General features: G+C 43.7%; 1 protein-coding gene, 1 long non-coding RNA gene and 1 pseudogene across 2 annotated transcripts; 2 read left to right on the forward strand and 1 right to left on the reverse strand.

Annotated features, from left to right (window-relative positions):
• The first annotated feature begins 100 nt into the window (after positions 1 to 100).
• On the forward strand, positions 101 to 23,466 carry LOC139376537 (uncharacterized). The gene is made up of 4 exons (XR_011627938.1): positions 101 to 409; positions 2,307 to 2,403; positions 10,749 to 10,864; positions 23,455 to 23,466. It is a non-coding gene; the product is annotated as an uncharacterized lncRNA (long non-coding RNA).
• On the reverse strand, positions 8,557 to 9,685 carry LOC139376534 (somatostatin receptor type 2-like). Its single transcript, XM_071119231.1, has one exon. The coding sequence runs from the start codon at positions 9,607 to 9,609 to the stop codon at positions 8,557 to 8,559; it is 1,053 nt and encodes a 350-aa protein (XP_070975332.1). The 5' UTR covers positions 9,610 to 9,685.
• LOC139376535 (zinc transporter ZIP11-like) overlaps positions 23,455 to 23,983 on the forward strand; it is a 146,014-nt pseudogene continuing 145,485 nt past the window's right edge.

The raw sequence follows: 23,983 nt of genomic DNA on the forward strand, positions 1-23,983 counted from the left end.
CGCCCCCTCCTCCCTCCCCTCCTCACCAAACTCCCCCAACAGGGTTAGGGTTGTGCGTCAGTGTCTGGACATCGACCTGCGTGGAGGAAACTGCCATAGAGTTCCTCGCTCTCATATTTTGTAGGGGGATATGTGCTCATACTAATGACCTTAATTGTAACGGTTGCCTCAGTCACCCAGACCGGAGCATTTTCTGTGTTTATATGAGAGCTACAATACGACAGATTGAGTGCAACCAGACGTTATATTGAACCACGAAAGGAGAAATTATTCTGAAAAGATTTGGTAGCCACAAGCGTTCTCTAGACCTAAACACTGTTAAAAGCCTTGAAAAAAGTAAACAAACTCTCCAGTAAGCCTTCACCCACCAAGACAACAGTTTTGGAGTTAACATAGAGGAGATATCAAAGTAAGTGTTAACTGTTAGCAATGGAGAAAGCCACACAGACCTTGGTATATACATGTACATATTTTTTAAAGTCATGCAATCCTACTAATTTTGCCATGGGGCAGAGAAAGAAAATGTGCACTTTTACAGCTAATTTCCTGCAGTTCTGCCAATTTTGCAATGGGATGGAGAGACATTTTTGCAGTTTTAAAGCTAATTTCCTGCACTTTTACACATTTTGCCAATACTTATACCATGTTAATGATATCTGAGTGAGAGTGACTAACAAAATCAATGGGGGCCCCCTGGAGGTCAGGGCCCCTGGGTTCTTGCCCTGCGTGGTATTCGGCCATGATTACTACAAGTTTAGATAGCTGGCTAAACTAACTACCAATCCAAAAATTGTTATCTGACATGACTAATTAAGTGACTGTCAATGACTGACATAACAAGATAAAAACTGCTGAAGCACAGTCAAATGTTGAAATTGTAACTTGTGTATTCTACTATTCTAACTCTCAACAGTAAATTGAGAGCCCTAGTGGCCGGGGCCCTTCGGAGAGAGAAAAAAGGAATTTCAATAGTTAAATGCACTTTGAGATGAACATTGAGGGATGGAATCTCATAAGAATGTTGAAAAAAATACTATAAGTATCTACTCATGTCAATTCTATTCAAAAGCCTATACAATATAAATATAATATAATTCAGGTAACTGGTACCTTCCATCCTGCCACAGCAGACACTGCCAGTTTTCAATTCCAGTAGTGACTGTGGGTTTCTCTACTCTGGAACCAACCTGGACTCAGGGGTAGACATACTAAACTAAAATCTTACGAATGACAATTCATACAATATGTTACGAATTTGCAATACATATGTTACGAATTCCAAGTTGTTGTGGCTAACATTAGCTAAGTGGCTAGTTGGCTAATGCTAACATTAGCTAGGTGGCTAATGTTAGCTAGGCTAAGGGTTAGGGGTGAAGGTTAGGGTTAAGGTTAGGAGTTTGGTTAAGGTTAGGCTTAGGGGAAGAGTTAGCTAACATGATAAGCTGTTGCAAAGTAGTAAGTAATTGCATAGTTGCTAATTAGCTTAAATACAAAAGTTGTCCGTGATGAGAGTCGAACCTTTGGTTTGCTAGAAGTTTGGTTGCTAGAAGTTTGCGTTATACATCCACCTTCCTTCCTTCCTTCCCTCTCTCCCTCCTTTAATGTTTGCCTTAAGTAATCATCTGTCTTATGAAACCATATCATACTAATTTGTGCTGGAACACATACATCTACACTGTAACAAATTCAACGAGCCAAACAGCCTGCCCACCCATTCCAAGGTGTCCACCAGGTCCTAAAGCACATGTTATTTTTTTTTTTTACAGCCTTCAATTTCACAATTCTTTGACCATCAAAAGGTTGGCGGCTAGACCAAAAACATTCAGGGCTACAGCCCCGGAAGCCAACCCCTAACAATGGCGATGCTGCTGGACCAACAATGACCACCGTTTCAAATCTCTGATGCATAAATTATGTCTATTCTACAAAATGTGGGTATTTAAAAACCCATGCTCTTTTACAATATCAAGGTTTTGTGATGAATCATTTTGTATCCTGAAGCTTCCCATCCTTCATTGGTGGCCTTAGCAACATTACAAATGAAAGTATTTTGAAACTGAAATGATCTATCTCATAACCACTGACAGTTGTTTGTAAGGATGCTTGAGTGGATGTGTGGGGGCTGGCACCAGGATTGATGGCCAGAGGCTGTGGGGAACTACTTTGCATCTGAAGGACACCCCGCTCTGGGCTGAGTTGGAGGCATGTCATCTTCACATCTCGGGTCATCTGCTTTTTACTTCCCACATGTCCATAACATTGATTCTCTCTTTGCTCTCTATGTCTTCCCTCGCAAAACGTTGCAGAGAGTGGTGAGAGTGTGGTGCGTTAAGAGGACCCGTTGTGATTCTTTGACACCACAGGACCGGGACACACAAGGATTCCGATATCGTCATGGCCATGGTATGCATTGACTCTCCAAATAGTACAGCCCCTTTGCAGAGTCAGGGCAATTCTATGATAAATATTTTCCAGGAATGTGCTAAACAAATCTCTTGTTTCAGAAAGTAGCAATTGCAATGCCATATCGTCATATTCATTTAGAGTTGTATTCTTGGGTTAAATCCAAATGGTACCATAGAGCAGGGTTTACCAAACTCTACCCTGGGGTCCCCCCTTGACGAAACATTTTGTTATTTGCCCTAGCACTACACAGCTGATTCAAATAATCATTCATCGTCAAGCTTTGATTATCAAATCAGCTGTGTAGTGCTAGGGCAAAAAACTAAATGTGCACCAAGGGGGGACCCCCAGGGTAGAGTTTGGTAAACCCTGGCATAGAAGAGGGACTCTATGTATGGCAGAAAACATTTACAAAAAAAGTTTTTTGCACTGTAATTACAGAACATGTCCATAATACATCTGCCACTGATAGTGGAATGATAGTGTTTCACAGTGTTGTGATTGGCTGTGATATTTGGCTATTCATTTATCCCGCCGGTGCAGCATCTGCTGTCAAACTGTTCTGACTTTGTGGCCGTGATATCTAGTGGAAATTAGCCTGTTTGCTACAATTCTACACTGTTCACTAAATTTCAGTTACAGTGCATTCGGAAAGTATTCAGAAACCTTCCCCTTTTCCACACTATGTTACGTTACAGCCTTATTGTAAAATTAATTAAATAAAAACATTTCCTCATCAATCTACACACAATACCCCATAAACACAAAGCGAGAACAGGTTTTTAGAAATGTTTGCAAATTTATAAAAAACTAAAACAAAAAATACCTTATTTACATAAGTATTCAGACCCTTTGCTATAAGTCTCGAAATTGAGCTCAGGTGCATCTATAACGACACAAGGCGAGACCCAGATGCAGACACAGGAGGCAGATGGTTTGAGTCTCTGATATTTATTGAACAATGAGGGGAAGGCCAGAGACAGGCAAGAGTTCATAACTAGGTCAGGGTCAAAACAGTACAAGGCGGCAGGCAGGCTCGAGGTCAGGGGCAGAAAGAATGGTCAGGCAGGCGAGCTCAGTGTCAGGGCACGCAAAAGGTCAGGACCGGGAGGACTAGAGAAAAGAGGCTAGGAAGAACAGGAGCTTGGAAAACACTGGTTGACTTGACAAGACAGACTGGCAACAGACAAACAGAGAACACAGGTATAAATACACTGAGGGTAATAGGGAAGATGGGTGACACCTGGAGGGGGGTGGAGACAATCACAAGGACAGGTGAAACAGATCAGGGTGTAACAGCATCCTGTTTCCATTGGTCATGCTTGAGATGTTTCTACAACTTGATTGGCGTGGTAAATTGGTTGGACATGATTTGGAAAGGCACACACCTGTCTATATAAGGTCCCAAAGTTGACAGTGCATTTCAGAGCAAAAACCAAGCTATGAGATGGAAGGAATTGTCCGCAGAGCTCCGAGACAGGATTGTGTCAAGGCACAGATTTGGGGAAGGGAATCTACAATTTTTTTTTGCAACATTGAAGGTCCCCAAGAACACAGTGGCCACCATCAATTGTAAATGGAAAAAGTTTGGAACCACCAAGACCCTTCCTAGAGCTGGCCGCCCGGCCAAACTGAGCAATCGGGGGAAAAGGGTCAGGGAGGTGACCAAGAACCCGATGGTCACTCTGACAGAGCTCCAGAGTTCCTCTGTGGAGTTTGGAGAACTTTCCAGAAGGACAACCATCTCTGCAGCATTCCACCAATCAGGCCTTTATGGTAGAGTGGCCAGACGGAAGCCACTCCTCAATAAAAGGCACATGACAGCTGCTTGGACTTTGCTTAAAGGCACCTAAAGAACTCTCAGACCATGAGAAACAAGACTATCTTGTCTGATGAAACCAAGATGAAACCAAGATGGAAAACAAGCGTGACGTCTGGAGGAAACCTGGCACAATCTCTACGTTGAAGAATTGTGCTGGCAGCATCAGTGGCAGGGACTGGGAGACTAGTCAGGATCGAGGGAAAGATGAATGGAGCAAAGTATAGAGTATAGAGGTCCTTGATGAAACCCTGCTCCAGAGGACTCAGGACCTCAGACTGGACTTGTAGTGTCATACCCAAGAAGACTCGAGACTGTAGTCACTGCCAAAGGGGCTTCAAAAAAGTACTGAGTAAAGGGTCTGAATACTTATGTAAATGTAATATTTCAGTTTATTTTTATTTTTAGTACATTTGCCAAAATATCATCAAACAAAAAAAATCTTAGTCATTATGGTGTATTGTTTGTAGATTGATGAAGGATAAAAACAATTTAATCAATTTTAGAATAAGGCTTTAACATAACAAAATGTGGAAAAAGTCAAGGGGTCTGAATAATTTCAGAATGCAATGGATATCTGCCTGAGGATGAAAGGTGGTGTGTGTGTGTGTGTGTGTGTGTGAGTGTGTGTGTGTGTGTGTGTGTGTGTGTGTGTGTGTGTGTGTGTGTGTGTGTGTGTGTGTGTGTGTGTGTGTGAGAGAGAGAGTCATTGATGACAGCTGATAGCTATTAGACATGGATTGTGTAATTTAACTTTATTGATTAATTTCCCACCCACACTCCCATGGTGGCCATTATTATTCTTTACTGCTGTCTGTCACCGGCAGTTAGCAGCTGCTTCTAATTACTGAAGAAGAGGGAAGGTTGGATCGCATCTAGCAAAAATAACAAGGAAAACTAATCGTCTGCAACATTAAGCAAAGTCTTTAATTAAAACCTTATTGGAGGATGACCGTTCAAATGTTTTATTTATTTATTTATTTACCCTCATGGACCCATTTCCAGAATCCCATAATCCCTACAGATTTGCACATCATAGAGCTGCACATATACAACCTTAGAGTCACAGTCTCTCTTCCTTTGATGTTGTTCAAACCCAGAATGAGCAAACATGCCCCTATTGACCCTTGACATTGATCAAGCGCGCTTCAGAAAAACAAAAACTTCAGAATCTTCTGGAATGTCTTCCCTTTGCAATATGAACTCGTAAAAACAACAAAAAAAAACAAGCGACAATGTATCAGAAGCACACAAGTTTGAAATCTGCCAGTGAACCCTTAAAGAGGGGCACATTTTAACCAGTGGAACTCCTCTTAAAACTTACTGTAAACGCTGCACATTTTATATTTTATTGCTTCTTTAACATAGTCCACATGCCAGACACAAGTCAGTCCAAGGCCCTAGTTAGCAGAGTGATATACTACGAAGCAAGCTAGATCTACTTAGGCTTTTATAAATCTAGCTTCACATTCCAGGTCAGGCTTCATCCTACGAAGGTGGATATAGCTTGTCCACTTGCCGCTAACTCTAGCAGGCTTGTATCGTCGCGTGCATGTCGCACATGGCTAGTTGAACGGCAAACTCTTCATTGAGACAATGCTGAAACATCAATCCATGGGCAAGTCAGCGCCACATTTTCAGTTGTTCTGAAATCAAAGTGAATGAAAAGTTACCTTGCACATTCAGCAGGCTATGGTGTGAAATAGGCTTTTAGAAGTGCCATCTTTATTTTATGACTTATTTTTAATGCCGTCTTTGGTGTGATTTGGTGTGCTTCTCAATGCACAAGTACCCTTTTCCCACTCCCGTCGCTCCTTCTTCCATCTGTGGAACACCTTGTTGAGTTGTGGCCATAGACGTATAATTCCTAGAAGGATTTTGGAACCTCTAAACCTGGGAATTTCACTGTTAAACCCATGGGTACGCTAACGATGGGTGACAGTCTTGACTTGAATGGGAGATATTCCATAAAAACACGCCACTTCAATACAGATGTATCGAAGTGCTGTGTTTTTAGGGAGTCCCTTGACTGGGAACTGCCATCTATGGATTATATTTCTATGGTTGGTTGCGGCTGTCAGTTTGCCTTTCGCACATTTCTAAATACAAACGTGCAAAAAAAACGTTACATTTGGAAGCAAATGCTGTCATCACTAAGTGTGTAATGTGACATGCATTCTAACATTACACACAACAAATTTGATTAATAAAATATTTAAATCAGTCGTCTTCGTCAAATGAAGGTGATGATGACAATCTTTGTGAGAGGGAGGGTATTTCATTTTATTGGTCCTCAACTCGTGGCTCAGCACCTCCAATCTTCCCACGGCCATGGAAGGATTCGATGTCATAGAAATTCACCTGGCTAAAAGGTAAGCCACTTTCATGGTCTTGGTCATCTCAAGTTGAAGTCAGAGCTGACCAAAGTTACTAAACTAACTCTTCAAACCTGATTCGTAGTATAGGGCTCAGGTCGTAAATATTTAGTCTCAGAGAAGCTCTACACTAGGCTTCACAGAGAACCACAAATTGTAACAGAAAGTTGGTCAGAACATCTCATAACATCTCATAGTGCAAACTCACCACACAATTCACCACAAGCAAACTGTTTATACATGGAATGTACAAAATATTAGAAACATATTGTTGCACTTCCTGATATTGAGATGCACCCCCTTTTGCCCTCAAAACAGCCTCAAGTTGTCGAAATTGTCGAAATTGTTACACAGGGATGCTGGCCCATGTCAAATTGGCTGGATGTCCTTTGGGTGGTGGACCATTCTTGATACACGCCGGAAACGTTTGAGTGTGAAAAACCCAGCAGCGTTGCAGTTCTTGAGACACTGAAACCGGTGCACCTGGCACCTACTACCATACCCCGTTCAAAGGCACTTCAATATTTTGTCTTGCCCACTCACCCTCTGAATGGCACACGTACACAATCCATGTCTCAATTGTCTCAAGGCATGAAAACCATTATTTAACCAGTCTCCTCTCCTACATCTCACTGATTTGAAGTGGGTTTATCAAGTGACATCAATAAGGGATCATCGCTTTTACCTGGATTCACCTGGTTAGTCTATGTCATGGAAAGAGCAGGTGTTCCTAATGTTTGGTACGCTCAGTGTGAACCAGGAGGCTATAGTCATACACACATACTGTATAACTATGTAAGTAGTTCACTAACCTGAGCCTCACAGATTATTTATTTTTGTAACGAACCTAAGTAGAAAAACCCAACGTTGTGATTTGTATGTTTTAATGGAAAATTCCTTCAGTTAGCTTTCTCTCATGTGAGATTTTATATTTAAAACAGGAAGGTGATGATACAGTAGTGAGTAAGGCAGTGAGTGAGATTCAAGCAGCAATGTGTAATACGTATCCATAAACAATATTTGTAAACTGTGAAACTAATGTGCAACATGAAAGCAACTACAAAAAAATGTGTTGATGACGATGGTTATGATTTTAATTATGACGATGATTATACCATCAATCTCTAGCTTGTATTTTTTTGGTCCATTGTCGTGATAAAGAATCAGTTGCTTGATCATAAAGTTTACATAAAGTAATACATTTTTCATTCATCTTCCTCCGTCAGGAAAAGTCATTATATTTCATTTAGGCAAAAAAAATATATAACTAATACAAAATGTACCCTGTTAAGACTGAATAACTTAAAAATATTAAGTCACATACAACAAGCATTTTAATAAGTATAAACCATCCATAGTTACAGTATGAACATTCTTACTCTATGAACATCCAATAGGACTAATCTTGGGATGAACCAAACACCTTTTCGTCTTGTCCTTCGTATCTCACCCCAAACAGTTCTGTAGTAAGAATTTCCCCTAAAGAAATCAACTCTGAGCTGACTTCCATGACAACCATGACATCACCCCAAAAGTCATTGAATCAACTTCTGTGGGTCTTCTGGGAGCTCATTGTCTTGGCCAGCAACACATAGCTGCTATCTTGTTTACATGCCACCTTTCACCGCCTCTCTGTTGTCGCATCATTTATGCTTCATTTCATGACTTATGGAAAATCAAATGACCGAGGTGTGCTAGAGCAGCGGGGCCAACGCACAACAGCTGTGTTAGAAGTCAAATCTGAGGAGAAAGCCAGAGCAGAGCGGAAATATAAAGTATATTATCCAGTAGAAAAACAACAGCTGTACAGAAACACTTGTATAGAAAAACACTCATCTTTACCGACCTCCTTATATACACAATAATGAAGGTAATAATTGATAGGGCAAGTTTGCATACGTACACAAAAAAGTTTCCACATTTCCACATTGTACCTTGAGGCTTTTTTTTCTGGCTTCTCTACGCCACCACACTGATGTCCCTCCCGTTCGTGTCATTGAGGTCATAGCGCTCCGTGTCAGGGTTGCAGTGTACGCTGGGAGACCTTTTGGTGGGGCAGAGGAGGGTGAGGAAGTGGCGTCCAAAGGATTCGGAGAGGCAGGCGTACAGTATGGGGTTGGCACAGCTCCAGGAGTAAGACAGCAGCACCACGAACTCAAAGCCCCTGGCGAAGGTCAACACCAGGTCCATACGGTAGAGAGAGCAGAAGTTGAAGGTGTAGAAAGGCAGCCAGCACACGCCGAACACCAGCACCACTGCCACCACCATCTTGGTGACCTGGGTCTCTAGGCAATGACTCTCCTGGCTTGGGGAGCTGGCCTGGCAACGGTGAGTCCTCAGGGTGACCACCAGGGCAGTGTAGGAGACAGTCATGACCAGGGAGGGCAGAGCGAAGCCCAGGACAAAAGTGTAGCTGAGGAAGGCCAGCCACCAGGAGTCAGAAGTTACGTGGGGGTCCACCGTGCACAGGCCGTCCCTGTCCGAGAAGTGAATGGCCATGGGGAGGACAGGCAGCAGAGAGAACAGCCACAGGAAGCCGCTGACAATCTTTGCCCGCCTAGGCGTGCGCCAGCGGGCGAACCGCATTGGGTCGACCAGCGCCATGTAGCGGTCAATACTCATCACGGTCAGGCAGAAGACGCTGGTGAACTGGTTGATGCCATCCAGGACCATGACCAGCTTGCAGACCAGGTCCCCAAAGGCCCAGTGGTTCTGGAAGTTCTGGATGGCGATAAAGGGGAGGCCCACCATGAATAGGGCGTCGGCCAAGGCCAGGTTAAAGATGTAGACCGTGGTGGCGGAAGCCATCTTGTCCAGCTTTAAGACGGCCACGATGACCAGGGTGTTCCCGGCCAGCCCTACGATGCACACAACCAGGTAGAGAACAGCCATGGTCACACTGAACACATCCAGATCCTCCTGCAGATAGATGTCCTCGTCCAGGTAAATGGCAGTGGGGGCTGCGATCGACCCCGCATTGTAAAACATCTCTGAGGTGAATGAGGAGTCCATCTTCGCTTCAATACCTCAGTTTTTCAATACTTGGTTTGGATAAGTTGTGGAGAATATGAAAAAGATGAAAGACAATTTTTTTAGTCAATATAACAGTGGGTTAGAATTCAAAAACGTTCCTGTCTTTCTATCTTTTCCTCTGCGAACAGCTTGACAGTGCCCGTCCACCATTAATATCCACATCACAAAAGTACCCCCAAAACCTGGCTGCTACTTAGCCCAAAAAACATCCAATCTTTAAAGAGAGGGAATGTTTGTGGTCATATGCTGTCCAAATCAACTATCTCTTTTTCCTCTAAAACCTTTCAAGTTGAGTCGTGTGGTGTTTTGGAGGAAGCATTCTCCGTGATGAGAAACTCACACCCAAGTCAAACGGAGCCCTTCAGTGAAGTGTGGAGTGTGCCAGACGGCTGGACGCTGTGTGTGAGAGTGCTTTTATATCTCCCCCCACAGTGCTAAAGTGTGTGTCTGCCGCCGCGAGCCCCGTCAGTCAGGGTCCCTCTGGCTCTCCTGTGAGGCTGATAAGCTCCCTTGGCTCTCCCGGACCCGCTTTTATGCTGTTTCCAAGGTGCAGCTGGCCTCATCTGTTACAATACTTTTGTTTTCATAACTGAACCTTCTCCAGAAAGTGCTCTCCAGCTTTTTTTTTCTTCCTCTCCTCCCTTCACCCCCCCCACCCCCACCCCCACCACACACATCCAATCCTTCTCTCTCACCAACACCACCACTCTGCTCTCCTATACTTCCCTTACAGTTCAGTGTGGGGTCACTCTGAGCTGAACTACCCCCACACTTCCACACACATACCCCACCACTTCCCAGCTAGGGCCACCCACCTTCAAGATTGGCTCTAATGGATGAACTGTTGACAGGAATGAAGCCCCTGTCGGTTATTCAGGGTTGTTGTTTTTTGGTCTTTGTCTTGTACTTTTCTCTCTGATTGGCTTTGTTCCATGGCAGTTCATTCATCACGGAGACAGCGAGAGAGAGAGAGAGAGAGGGAGAGAGAGAGAGAGAGTGTGTGTGAGAGAGTGACAGAGAGAAAGAGAGAGAGGATGTGGCCCATTGTGGGTGGGGGGATGGCAGGCGGGTAGATAGGAGGCAGGATGAATGATTGCCTCTGTCCTGTTTCCCCTCAGACACGCATAGCTGGAATACCCCGGCAGCCCACCGACCCAGGAGCCGCATAGCACAGAACAAACACATCAACACGTCCCGCACATCATCAACACATCCAGGTGCCAAAGTGGTTCAGGCGAGTGGAACATTCAGTACCATCATAGTTACCGATCTGATCCACTATCCCCTGTATATGAGAATAATTTAAATTCTCAACTTTTCCTAAATGCTCACTTTCCATTCCCCACACCCATTAACTCCTAGTGCATGGCATTTTACAGGCCTCTGTAAAGTGAGAAATGCCTTTGTAGTCTTGGTACAAGATACCAGATCAGGTACCTCCCCAGAGGAGTAGTAGCTGACTTCAAAGAAGTAACCTCTTTAGAGACACTCGGTTTCATGAAGCTAAATGTTCTGAATTTCTCAGGCATTGGATTTCACAGATAACTTTGTCATTCTAATTTGATGGACAAGACACATAGTGTATGTGAAATGTCCTTACTAAAGTGCAGAGGTGTTTGTTTGAGATCAAATACAGTCAAGTTCACGAACACAGAACCCACAGGCCACCTTGATTCTTCCAGATGACAATAAGTGGCCTTTAAGATAAAACACCAGGGACATCACCTGTGCCAAAATTTTCATAGAAAGACTCTGTTACATGGGTCTTTCTACGAAGATTTTGTTTTTTGACCAGACAATAAAAAAAAATATATTGAACAAAAATATAAACGCAACATGTAAAATGTTGGTCCCATGTTTCATGAGCTGAAATAAAAGATCCCAGAAATGTTCAATACACACAAAAAGCGTATTTCTCTCAGATTCTGTGCACATCTCTGTTAGTGAGCATTTCTCCTTTGCCAAGATAATCCATCCACCTGACAGGTGTGGCATATCAAGAAGCTGATTAAACAGCATGATCATCACACAGGTGCACCTTGTGATGGGGACAATAAAAGGCCACTCTAACATATGCAATTTTGTCACACAACACACTGTCACAGTTCTGAAGGAGCGTGCAATTGTCATGCTGACTGCAGGAATGTTAATTTCTCTACCATAAGCTGCCTCCAACGTTGTTTTTGAGAATTTTGCAGTATGTCCAACCGGCCTCACAACCGTATAACGTGTAACCACGCCAGCCCAGGACCTCCACATCCGGCTTCTTCACCTGCGGGATCGTCTGAGACCAGCCACCTGGACAGCTGATGAAACTGGGTTTGCACAACCAAATAATTTCTGCACAAACTGTAAGAAACCATTCTCAGGGAAGCTGGGGCGGCAGGGTAGCCTAGTGGTTAGAGCGTTGGACTAGTAACCGAAAGGTTGCAAGTTCATATCCCCGAGCTGACAAGGTACAAATTTGTCGTTCTGCCCCTGAACAGGCAGTTAACCCACTGTTCCTAGGCCGTCATTGAAAATAAGAATTTGTTCTTAACTGACTTGCCTAGTTAAATAAAGGTAAAAATAAAAAATACAAAAATTAAAAAAAAGCTCATCTGCATGCTCGTCGTCCTCAACAGGGTCTTGACCTGACTGTAGTTCGTTGTCGTAACCGACTTCAGTGTGCAAATGCTTACCTTTCACGACCACTGGCACTCTGGAGAAATGAGCTCTTCACAGATGAATCCCGGTTTCAATTGGCGTCATGTGGCAAGCGGTTTGATGAAGTCCACGTTGTGAACAGAGTGCCCCATGGTGGCGATGGGGTTATGATAGGGGCAGGCATAAGCTATGGACAACAAACACAATTGCATTTTATCGATGGCAATTTGAATGCACAGAGATACCGTAATGAGATCCTGAGGCCCATTGTCGTGTGATTCTCCCTCCATCACCTCATGTTTAAGCATGATAATGCAAAGCCCCCATGTAGCAAGGATCTATACACAATTCCTGGAAGCTGAAAATGTCCCAGTTCTTCCATGGCCTGCATACTAACCAGACATGTCACCCATTGAGCATGTTTGGGATGCTCTGGATTGACGTGTACAACAGTGTGTTCCAGTTCCCGCCAATATCCAGCAACTTCGCAGAGCCATTGAAAAGGAGTGGGACATTCCACAGGCCACAATCAACAGCCTGATCAACTCTATGCGAAGGATGTGTGTCACACTGCATGAGGTAAATGGTGGTCACACCTAATAGTGACTGGTTTTCTGATCCACACCCCTAACTTTAAAAAAAGGAGTCTGTGGCTAACAGATGCATATCTGTATCCCTAGACATGTGAAATCCATAGATTAGGGCCAAATTAATTTATTTCAATTGACGGATTTCTTTATATGAACTGTAACTCAGTAAAATCTTTGAAATTATTGCATGTTGCCTTTATATTGTCATTTAATATATATTAGTCAGATAATCATTAACCTCTTAACAATAGAAATCAACATAAATGACAGCTTAATGTATTTGGATATTTTTACTATATTAAATAACCAAAAAATGCTTGTGTTGCTTTTTGTCACTGATGTTACCTACAGTTGAAGTCGGAAGTTTACATACACCTTAGCCAAATACATTTAAACTCAGTTTTTCACAATTCCTGAAATTTAATCCCAGTAAATATTCCCTGTTTTAGGTCAATTAGGGTTGACACTTTATTTTAAGAATGTGAAATGTCAGAATAATACTAGAGAGAATGATTCATTTCAGCTTTTATTTCTTTCATCACATTCCCAGTGGTTCAGAAGTTTACATACACTCAATTAGTATTCGGTAGCATTGACTTGAACTTGTTTAACTTGGGTCAAATATTTCGGATAGCCTTCCACAAGCTTCACACAATAAGTTGGGTGAATTTTGGCCCATTCCTCCTGACAGAGCTGGTGTAACTGAGTCTGGTTTGTAGGCCTCCTTGCTCACACACACTTTTTCAGTCAGCCCACAAATGTTCTATAGGACTGACGTCAGGGCTTTGTGATGGCCACTCCAATACCTTGACTTTGTTGTCCTTAAGCCATTTTGCCACAACTTTGAAAGTATGCTTGGGGTCATTGTCCATTTGGAAGACCCATTTGCGATCAAGCTTTAACACTGATGTCTTGAGATGGTGCTTCAATATAGCCACATAATTTTCCATTCTCATGATGCCATCTATTTTGTGACGTGCACCAGTCAATCCTGCAACAAAGCACCCCCACAACATGATGCTGCCACCCCCGTGCTTCACGGTTAGGATGGTGTTCTTCGGCTTGCAAGCCTCCCCCTTTTTCCTCCAAACGTAAAAAAATAAAATGATTTCACCTTTATTTAAGCAGGTAGGCTAGTTGAGAACACGTTCTCATTTGCAACTGCGACCTGCCCAAGATAAAGCAAAGCAGTGTGACACAGACAACACAGAGTTACACATGGAGTAAACAATAAACAAGCCAATAACACAAATAAGTCAATGACACAGTATAAAAAAAGAAAGTCTATATACAGTGTGTGCAAAAGGCATGAGGACATAGGCAATAAATAGGCCATAGGAGCGAATAATTACAATTTAGCAGATTAACACTGGAGTGATAAATGTGCAGATGATGATGTGCAAGTAGAGATAATGGTGTGCAAGAGAGCAGAAAAGTAAATTCAAACAGTATGGGGAGGAGGTAGGTAGATTGGATGGGCTATTTACATATGGACTATGTACAGCTGCAGCGATCGGTTAGCTGCTCAGATAGCTGATGTTTAAAGTTGGTGAGGGAAATAAAAGTCTCCAACTTCAGCGATTTTTGCAATTCGTTCCAGTCACTGGCAGCAGAGAACTGGAAGGAAAGGCGGCCAAATGAGGTGTTGGCTTTGGGGGTGATCAGTGAGATATACCTGCTGGAACGTGTGCTACGGGTGGGTGTTGTTATCGTGACCAGTGAACTGAGATAAGGCGGAGCTTTACCTAGCATAGACTTATACATGACCTGGAGCCAGTGGGTCTGGCGACGAATATGTAGCGAGGGCCAGCCGACTAGAGCATACAGGTCGCAGTCGTGGGTGGTATAAGGTGATTTGGTAACAAAACGGATGGCACTGTGATAGACTGCATCCAGTTTGCTGAGTAGAGCTTTGGAAGCTATTTTGTAGATGAGATCTAGTCTGCACCAGGTTCCAATTCACACTTTCTTATAGGCCAGGCTCAAAGAACGTGAGGGCGGACGCCCTGTCTCACCTCTATGACGCAGAGGAGAGGCAGGGAGAGGAGACCCCCATCATCACTTCGTTCTGTATCATCGTGCCAACGGTGTGGGATGTGGACGCTGACATACAGCAGGCCCTGCATACAGAACCCGCACATGCACAGTGCCCGGAGAACCACGCCTACATGCCCACAGGTGTGCGGGACCGCCTCTTTACCTGGGCGCACATGGCGCCTGTGTCGGGTCATTATGGGTAAGGCCGCACCATCGCTTGCCTGACTGAAAGGTACTGGTAGCCCACCTTGGCTAGGGAGGTCTCTTCCTGCTCCATCTGTGCCAGTCTATGACACCCAGACACCTCCCTTATGGAAAGCTCCTTCCCTTGCCGGTTCTACAACAACCCTGGTCTCACCTCTCAGTGGACTTTTCCACTGAACACCACCATTCTCGTCGTTGTGGACCGGTTTTCCAAAGCTTGTCACCTCCTTCCACTGCCTGGGCTCCTGTCGGCCATGCAAACCGCGGAGGCTCTTTTTACACACGTCTTCTGGACATTGTGTTAGACCGTGGCCCTCAGTTCACCTCTCGCGTATGGAAGGCGTTCATGGAATGCCTGGGGGACACAGTCAGTCTCACCTCCGGGTACCATCCTCAAGAAAAGGGGCAGGTGGAGAGGGTAAATCAGGAAGTGGGCAGGTTCCTTGAGGTGCTACTGTCAGGACCGTCCGGGGGAGTGGGTGGATTTTCTACCTTGGGCTGAGTACGCACTAAACTCACTAATTTCCAGTGTGTGTTGGGGTATCAGCCGGCCCTGGCACCTTGGCATCCAAGCCAGACCGAGACCCCTGCGGTAGATGAGTGGTTTCGGCATGCTGAGGACATCTGGAACCCTGTGCACACTCGTCTCCACAAGGAACAGGCCGACCGCCACCACAGTGAGGCACCTGTTTAATTTCCAGGTGACCGGGTCTGGCTTTCCACCCGGAACCTGCCCTTCCTCCTAACCTGCTGGAAGCTGGGCCCGCGTTTTGTGGGACCGTTTAAAGTCCTGAGGAGGGTTAAGGAGGTAACGTACCATTTTCAACTCCCTGCTGATTACTGCATTAACCCGACTTTTCATATGTGTCCCCTTGATGAGGCTGGACCCAGTGATGCCCTGCCTCCTCCTCTGGACATCGAGGGAGGTCCGGAGTACTCGGTCCGTGAAGTCTTGGATTCGATACATCGGGCGGGGCGTCTCCAGTACCTCATCGACTGGGAGTGTTTACGGCCCAGAGGAGCGGTGCTGGGTTCCTGCGGTGGTTATCCTGGATGCTTCGCTGACCAGGGATTTTCACCGTCGGCTCCCTGACCGCCCCGCACCGCATCCCTGTGGTTGTTCCCGAGGCCGGTGTCGTCCCGCATTCCCGAGGCCGGTGTTGTCCCGCTGTCGACACCGGCCCCTGTGACGGATTCACCCGGTACTGCTGCTCATTCCGTTCACCAGCACCGGAGGTCTACGTCACCGGCCTTAAAGGCGTCACTGAACTTGATCATCACCACCAACCCTGGACTGTCTTGTCTCATTACGCACACCTGGTTCATATTCCCCCTGATTAGTATGTGTATAATTGTGACCTCTTTTCCCATTGTCCCTGTCCAATATTGTTCCATGTCCTTTGGTCTTGTGAGTACCTGTGCTCTGTGGTATCAGCTTTTGGGCGACGTTTACTGTACATTGTTATTACGGTTTACATACAGTGTTAGTGTGCACTTGTTATTACGGGTCTCGTCCCATGTATTTATGAGAGGTTTACACCTCGCTCTTTGGTTTGGGTTACAGCCCTGTGTGATATATATATATATATATATATATATATATATATATATATATATATATATACGTGTTTGTTTTGGGCTTCGTCCCAGTCATGTTCATGATGTACACTATTTTTTGGTAGCGAAATGACAAAATCTATTTCATTTTCCTGTGCCTGTCTCCAATCAGTATACAACGTGACAGTAGTCACCTGGAATGCATTTTGATTAACAGGTGTGCCTGTGGAATGTCTTTAATCCCCAGAGTAGTAATTTTAGTTTTTTTATCCCCAGAGTAGTAATTGTCTTCCTGTATTATATTGAAGGAAATTGATGTACCATTTGTAAATAAATAACCAACAAGTATGTCTTAGTGGGCATCCAAGTGTGTCCTCTGCTCTCTTTTACGGCAGGTGCTGAGCTGTGAAGTCATATCTATGATGGACGACTGCTTCAGGGGTTCGAGGTCAGGGGAATTCTAAAGCTCCATTAGGATTTACTGGCCAACACGTTAATGAGATCCAAACTGGAAAGAAATTCAAAAAATTCCCACCGGGTCTGTGTGGAAAGAACATTCCTGAGTGCCACTACGTTTACATCGCCTCCTATCTTTATCAAAACACAGCATGGACCACTTAAGCAGAGCTGTGAAGCAATTTCGACAGCACACACACACACACTATTTAAAGGGATATTTCACCTAAGTTACAAAATTACACATTGGTTTCTTTACCTTGTAAGCAGTCTATGGACAAGGTATAACAGCAATCCATGCTTTGGTTTTATTTCCTTGGCATTGTTTCCAAATGTTAACGTTTTTGAATTTGTGGCACTAATCAAATCCAAGCACAGGTACCGTTATTAGCATTTTTCATGCATTATGTCCAAATCATCCAAAAGTATCTCGAATTGATTGTGAAGCTCAACAATGTCACTTAACATGATGCATGAAAAATGCTAATATTGGTACCATGACTAAATTCCACTCAAGCCATGGTACCAATATTAGACAGTACCAGGGAAATAAAACCAAAGCATGGATTGGTGTCAAACCTTGTCCATAGCCTACTAACAGGGTAAGGAAACCAATATGTCATTTTGTCATTTGGGTGAACAATCCCTTTAATGCTTTTAGCTGGTAGACTAAAAAGCTAAGCTTCCCTCCATCCTCTTTCTTGTGTTTTATCGGAAGATTCCACAGAACGGAATATAGGGTTGTGTGACCCACACAGCCTGACCATTCAGGGCTACTTCTTGAATGGAACCAACTGAATACAAACTAATTCAAGTTGGTTAACTGGATAATGGCACCTTGATTATGATATTTCTCTAAAAAATAATGAAAACTCACTAGCTTAAAAACCCTGAACCATCCATTATTCACACCTCTAGAAGAACTCACTCACATATACAGTTGAAGTCGTAAGTTTACATACACTTAGGTTGGAGTCATTAAAACTTGTTTTTCAACCACTCCACAAATGTCTATAGTTTTGGCAAGTTGGTTAGGACATCTACTTTGTGCATAAAACATTTTTTCCAACAATTGTTTAAAGACAGATTATTTCCCATCTAATTCACTGAATCACAATTCTAGTTGGTCAGAAGTTTACATAAACTAAGTTAACTGTTCCTTTAAACAGCTTGGAAAATTCCAGAAAATGATGTCATGGCTTTAGAAGCCTCTGATAGGCTAATTGACATAATTTGAGTCAATTGGAGGTGTACCTGTGGATGTATTTTAAGGCCACCCTTCAAATTCAGTGCCTCTTTGCTTGACATCATGGGAAAATCAAAAGAAATCAGCCAAGACCAAATTCTAAATGCCTGAAGTTACCACGTTCATCTGTACAAACAATAGTACGCAAGTATAAACATCATGGGACCCCGCAGGATGGAGACGCGTTCTGTCTCCTAGAGATGAACGTACTTTGGTGCGAAAAGTGCAAATCAATCCCAGAACAACAGCAAAGGAACTTGTGAAGATGCTGGAGGCAACAGGTACAAAAGTATCTATATCCACAGTAAAACATGTCCTATATCGACATAACCTGAAAAGCCGCTCAGCAAGGAATAAGCGACTGCTCCAAAACTACCATAAAAAGCCAGACTATGGTTTGCAACTGCACATGGGGACAAAGATCATACTTTTTGGAGAAATGTCCTCTGGTCTGATGAAACAAATATAGAACTGTTTCGCCATATTGTCCATTGTTATGTTTGGAGGAAAAAGGGGGTGGCTTGCAAGCTGAAAGAACACCATCCCAACCGTGAAGCACGGGGGTGGCAGCATCATGTTGTGGGGGTGCTTTGCTGCAGGAGGGGCTGGTGCACTTCATAAAATAGATGGCATTATAAAGCAGGAAAATTATGTGGATATATTGAAGCAACATCTCAAGACATAAGTCAGTAAGTTAAAGCTTGGTCGCGAATGGGTCTTCCAAATGGACAATGACCCCAAGCATACTTCCAAAATTGTGGCAAAATGGCTTAAGGACAACAAAGTCAAGGTATTGGAGTGGCCATCACAAAACTCTGACCTCAGTCCTATATAAGATTTTTGGGCAGAACTGAATAAGTGTGTGTGAGCAAGGAAGCCCTCAAACGTGACTCAGTTACACCAGCTCTGTCAGGAGGAATGGGCCAAAATTCACCCACCGGTTGGCCATATTGGCGCTCCCCATTAGGAGCAGTACACCATAGGAATGAACAGAATTCTACAGTATTTCAATTAAATGTTTCAATGACAAAATTACAGGTATTTAAGTATTTTTTGCTGTTGTAGGAAATGAAGGAACTGGACCAATGTGCAGCGTTGTGAGCGTACATTTTCTCTTTATTAACTCAAAATGATGCCGACAAAACAATAAACAATACAAAACAAACTGAAGCTTCAGACTATGTGCCATCAAACAAAGTGAACTTCCCACGAACACAATTATATAATAAGAACTGCGGGAAAGCAGTGCCTGTTGTGCAGGGGAAAAGGGTTCTGTATACCGGAGTCTTAGCTAGCTAGCACACAGTCTCCTTTGCTCCCGCATTACGAACACCTGCCCTCACCTTCATTAACAGAACTGCTGGAAAGCAGTGCCCGACAGGCGGGAGCAAAAGGACACTGCCCTCTGGTGTCCTAGCTAGCTGCCGGTGTCACCCCCGCCTCCTACCTTCTGTGTACCGGAGTCCTATTTAGCTAGCAACCCAGCAACAACAGATAATTAGCTAGATAAGGCTAGCAAGTTAGCTAGCTAGATAGATGAATAGCTAGCTAAATAGATAGATAAGGTTAGCATGCTAGCTAATCTTGAAGGGTCATCACTAATTACTACAGATACGCCAATTTCTACAATTGATCTTGTTAAAATCAGATTTGAAACCTAACCCTAACATTAACCATCACCTTAACCACACTATTATCATTATGCCTAGGCCGAACCTTAAATTAAGGCCAAAAAGGTCATTGTTGTTTGCATACATTTTTACGATATAGACTATTTTAACTTTGTGGCTGTGGTAACTAGTGCAAACCTCTTCAGAGGTGGAACCTAAAGTTGCATTTCATCTTCAGTACAGGAAATTACGCTAAAATAGTGGCGGCATTTTCTTATGGGGAGGTTGTTTAAACATGGACCAAGTATAAAGAGGAGTTCCTCCTTCAGGGTCGTTACTAGTTACCACAGCCACAAAGTCATAAACCTGCCTACTTCTACAAGACCAAAAAGCAGATTTTTGTTTTCATTCGTTTTTTTATGAGAAATCAAATTTTATTGGTCATTGGCATTATTTAAAGTGGCATTGTTTAAAGTGACGAGTGATCCATTTATTAAAGTGTCCAGTGATTGGGTCTCAATGAGCCTCAATGAGTTAGTGATTGCTATTTAACAGTCTGATGGCATTGAGATATAAGCTTTTTTTAAATCTCTCAGTCCCAGCTTTGATGCACCTTTTACTGACCTCGCCTTCTGGATGATAGTGGTGTGAACATGCAGTGGCTCGGTGGTTGTTGTCCTTAGTGATCTTTTTTGCCATCCTGTGACACCGGGCACTGTAGGTGTCATAGAGGGCAGGTAGTTTGCCCCTGGTGATGCGTTCTGCAGACCCACCACCCTTGTGGTTGAAGGCGGTGCAGTTGCCGTAGCAGGCTGTGATACAGCCGACAGGATGCTCTTGATTGTGCATCTGTAAAAGTTTGTCAGGGTTTTGGGTGACAGACCAAATATCTTCAGCCTCCCGAGATTGAAGTGGCGCTGTTGCGCCTTCTTCACCACGCTGTCTGTGTGGGTGGACCATTTCAGTTTGTCTGTGATGTTTACGCCGAGGAACTTAAAACTTTCCACCTTCTACACTGTTGTCCCTTCAATGTGGATAGAGGGGTGCTCCCTCTGTTGTTTCCTGAAGTCCACGATCATCTCCTTTGTTTTGTTGACATTGAGTGAGAGGTTGTTTTCCTGACACCACACTCCGAGTGCCCACAGCTCCTCCCTGTAGGCTGTCTCGTCATTGTTGGTGATCAAGCCCACTACTGTTGTGTCGTCTGCAAACTTGATGATTGAGTTGGAGGAGAGCATGGCTACGCAGTTGTGGGTGAACAGGGAGGACAGGAGAGGGCTGAGCACACAGCCTTGTGGGGCCCCAGTGTCAGCAAAGTGGAGATGTTGTTTCCTACCTTCACCACCTGCGGGCGGCCCGTCAGAAAGTCCAGGACCCAGTTGCACAAGGAGGGGTTGAGACTCAGGGCCTCCAGATTGATGATGAGTTTGGAGCGTACTATGGTGTTGAATGCTGAGTTGTAGTCAATGAACAGCATTCTTACATAGGTATTATTTTTGTCCAGATGGGATAGGGCAGTGTGCAGTGTGATGGCGATTGCTTCATCTGTGGACCTGTTGGGGCGGTATGCAAACTGAAGTGGGTCTAGGGTGGCCGGTAAGGTGGAAGTGATATGATCCTTGACTAGCCTCTCAAAGCACTTTATGATGACAGAAGTGTGTGCTATGGGGCGGTATTCATTTAGTTCAGTTTTCTTTGCCTTCTTGGGTACAGGAACAATGGTAGCCATCTTGAAGCATGTGTGGACAACAGACTGGGATAGGGAGGGATTAAATATGTCTGTAAACACACAAGCCAACTGGTATGCGCATGCTCTGAGGACGCGGATAGGGATGCCGTCTGGGCCAGCGGCCTTATGAGGGATAACAAATTTGAATGTTTTACCCATGTCAGCCACTGAGAAGGGGAGGGTGGGTGCAAAGTCTTTTTTTGCGATCCGTGACGGTGGCACTGTATTATCCTCAAAGTGGGCAAAGAAGGTGTTAAGTTTGACTCGAAGCGTGACGTCGGTTTCCATGACGTGGCTGTTTTTTTTGTGTAGCCCATGATTTCCTGTAGACCCTGCCACATATGTCTCGTGTCTGATATAGCCCATTTTGACTTTGTGGCTGTGTTAACTAGGGGAAACCCTACCTCAGTGGTTCTTGTTTATTGTTCACTCCAAGTGTAACGCTGTTGTTGTTTGCTCACACTGCTATGCTTTATCTTGGCCAGGTCGCAGTTGTAAATGAGAACTTGTTCTCAACTAGCCTGCCTGGTTAAATAAAGGTTAAATAAAAAAATAAAAATGTATATTTAGGGACCAGAGGAGGCTGTGGGAGGAGCTATAGGAGGACGTGCTCATCGTAATGTCTGGAATGGAATTCATTGAACGGTATCAAACATATAGAAACTACATTTTATCATTATTATCATATCACTATTTTATCATTCCAGCCATTACAATGAGCCCGTTTTCCTATAGCTCCTCCCACCAGCCTCCACTGATGGATACCCACATGTAGGAACACCCCGAATTGCGGGCGCAGTTACACCCTTGTAGTATATGTTCAGTTTGAATTGTCCACATAATTTTTTTTTTACTTGACAGCTACATATCTAAATTCAAGAAGGCCTAGTCAAAAGTTAGTGAATGCGGTCTGTGCCTTTGTGAATGTAGGCTCATTGTCCTATCACATTTCAATTGACGCCTTGCATCTTGCAAGGGGCGGTGCTCAACCTGTTACAGACACGCGTACAGGGAAGTAGGAAGTAAATAGATTAGACTTTCGGTGCAGTGACAGTAAGTAATTTACCTTTTTCAATTACTTAAAACCAAATTAGAATATATTATTCTGGATCCGGATAGCGCATGTATCTTCGTAATGCCGTAAAGCACGTGTTACGTTCCAACAAGACCAGCGAACAAAAGCAAAGTTGTCTCAGCATCATCGAAACAGACATTGGCTTGGTGTTGTTTGACTGTGCACTTACAGTATACAGCACATATTCTAACTCATTGGACAATACTAGCTAGCTTGCTATATGTAAAATAGCTACATGGGAATGCACATACTAAATATTTAATCACGTTCCTCATTGACATTTCTGAAACTTTGCTAGCTAGCTAACTAGCAAAGCACATTGATTTCAGAGACAGCATGTCAGTAGAGACAGCTATTTTGGACACAAAGAAAGATGGAACAATTCAATGAAAGGCAATAGCTAATTGTCCCATCTTGCATGCCAAGCAAGTTTATTTAGCCAGAAACGTGTAGGTTTGGCAGTAATTCGCAAACATGCCATACTGTCAAGCTCCTGATCCAAGAGGATTTGGCACACACCCCTTTGTCCTACATAGATCTAAGTTATTTGAAGCATTCATATTACTGGGATTGTCTTACAATGTACCTTACACTCTGAGTCATAAACACAACCTAAAAGTAACCTGTGCTGCTCTTCTCTCCTCACCCCTCTGTGTGTATCTCTCTGTCCCCAGGATTGGCACCATGCTTCCAGGCTACAGTCCTGTGACCCAGGCCCTGCTGGGGACTCTGTTCACCTGGGGCCTGACTGCTGCTGGGGCTGCCCTGGTCTTCATCTTTTCCACCTGACAGGTGAGGGACTGTTTTATTATATTGTGACACTGACGAATGCACACATATATAGTCTGTTATTCCTGGTGTGTGCTGCAATGTATCCCTTTGTTTCACTAAACCAATTGCAGTATATTTGAATGGTTTCAGCAGTTCTATAGTTCCATAGAAATCAGGGGTTGGAACCAAAATAATTTTCCAATTGTTTAGTTCTAAACAGAACCATTATGTTTTCTGTTCCCTTCTGAACAGCAAAATACATTTCTGAACCGGTTCGAACCCCCTAAAAGTACCGGTTTATATCGTTCCTTTCATTTCCTATTTAAAAATCGTATTTATTATTATTTTTTTTTACATTTACAAGACCAAAAAGCATTTACATTTTACATTTTTACATTTAAATTCCTTCACCAGTCAGTGCGGATAGAGCAG

Source organism: Oncorhynchus clarkii, chromosome 20, assembly GCF_045791955.1.
Source record: "Oncorhynchus clarkii lewisi isolate Uvic-CL-2024 chromosome 20, UVic_Ocla_1.0, whole genome shotgun sequence".
Taxonomy (NCBI): Eukaryota; Metazoa; Chordata; class Actinopteri; order Salmoniformes; family Salmonidae; genus Oncorhynchus; species Oncorhynchus clarkii.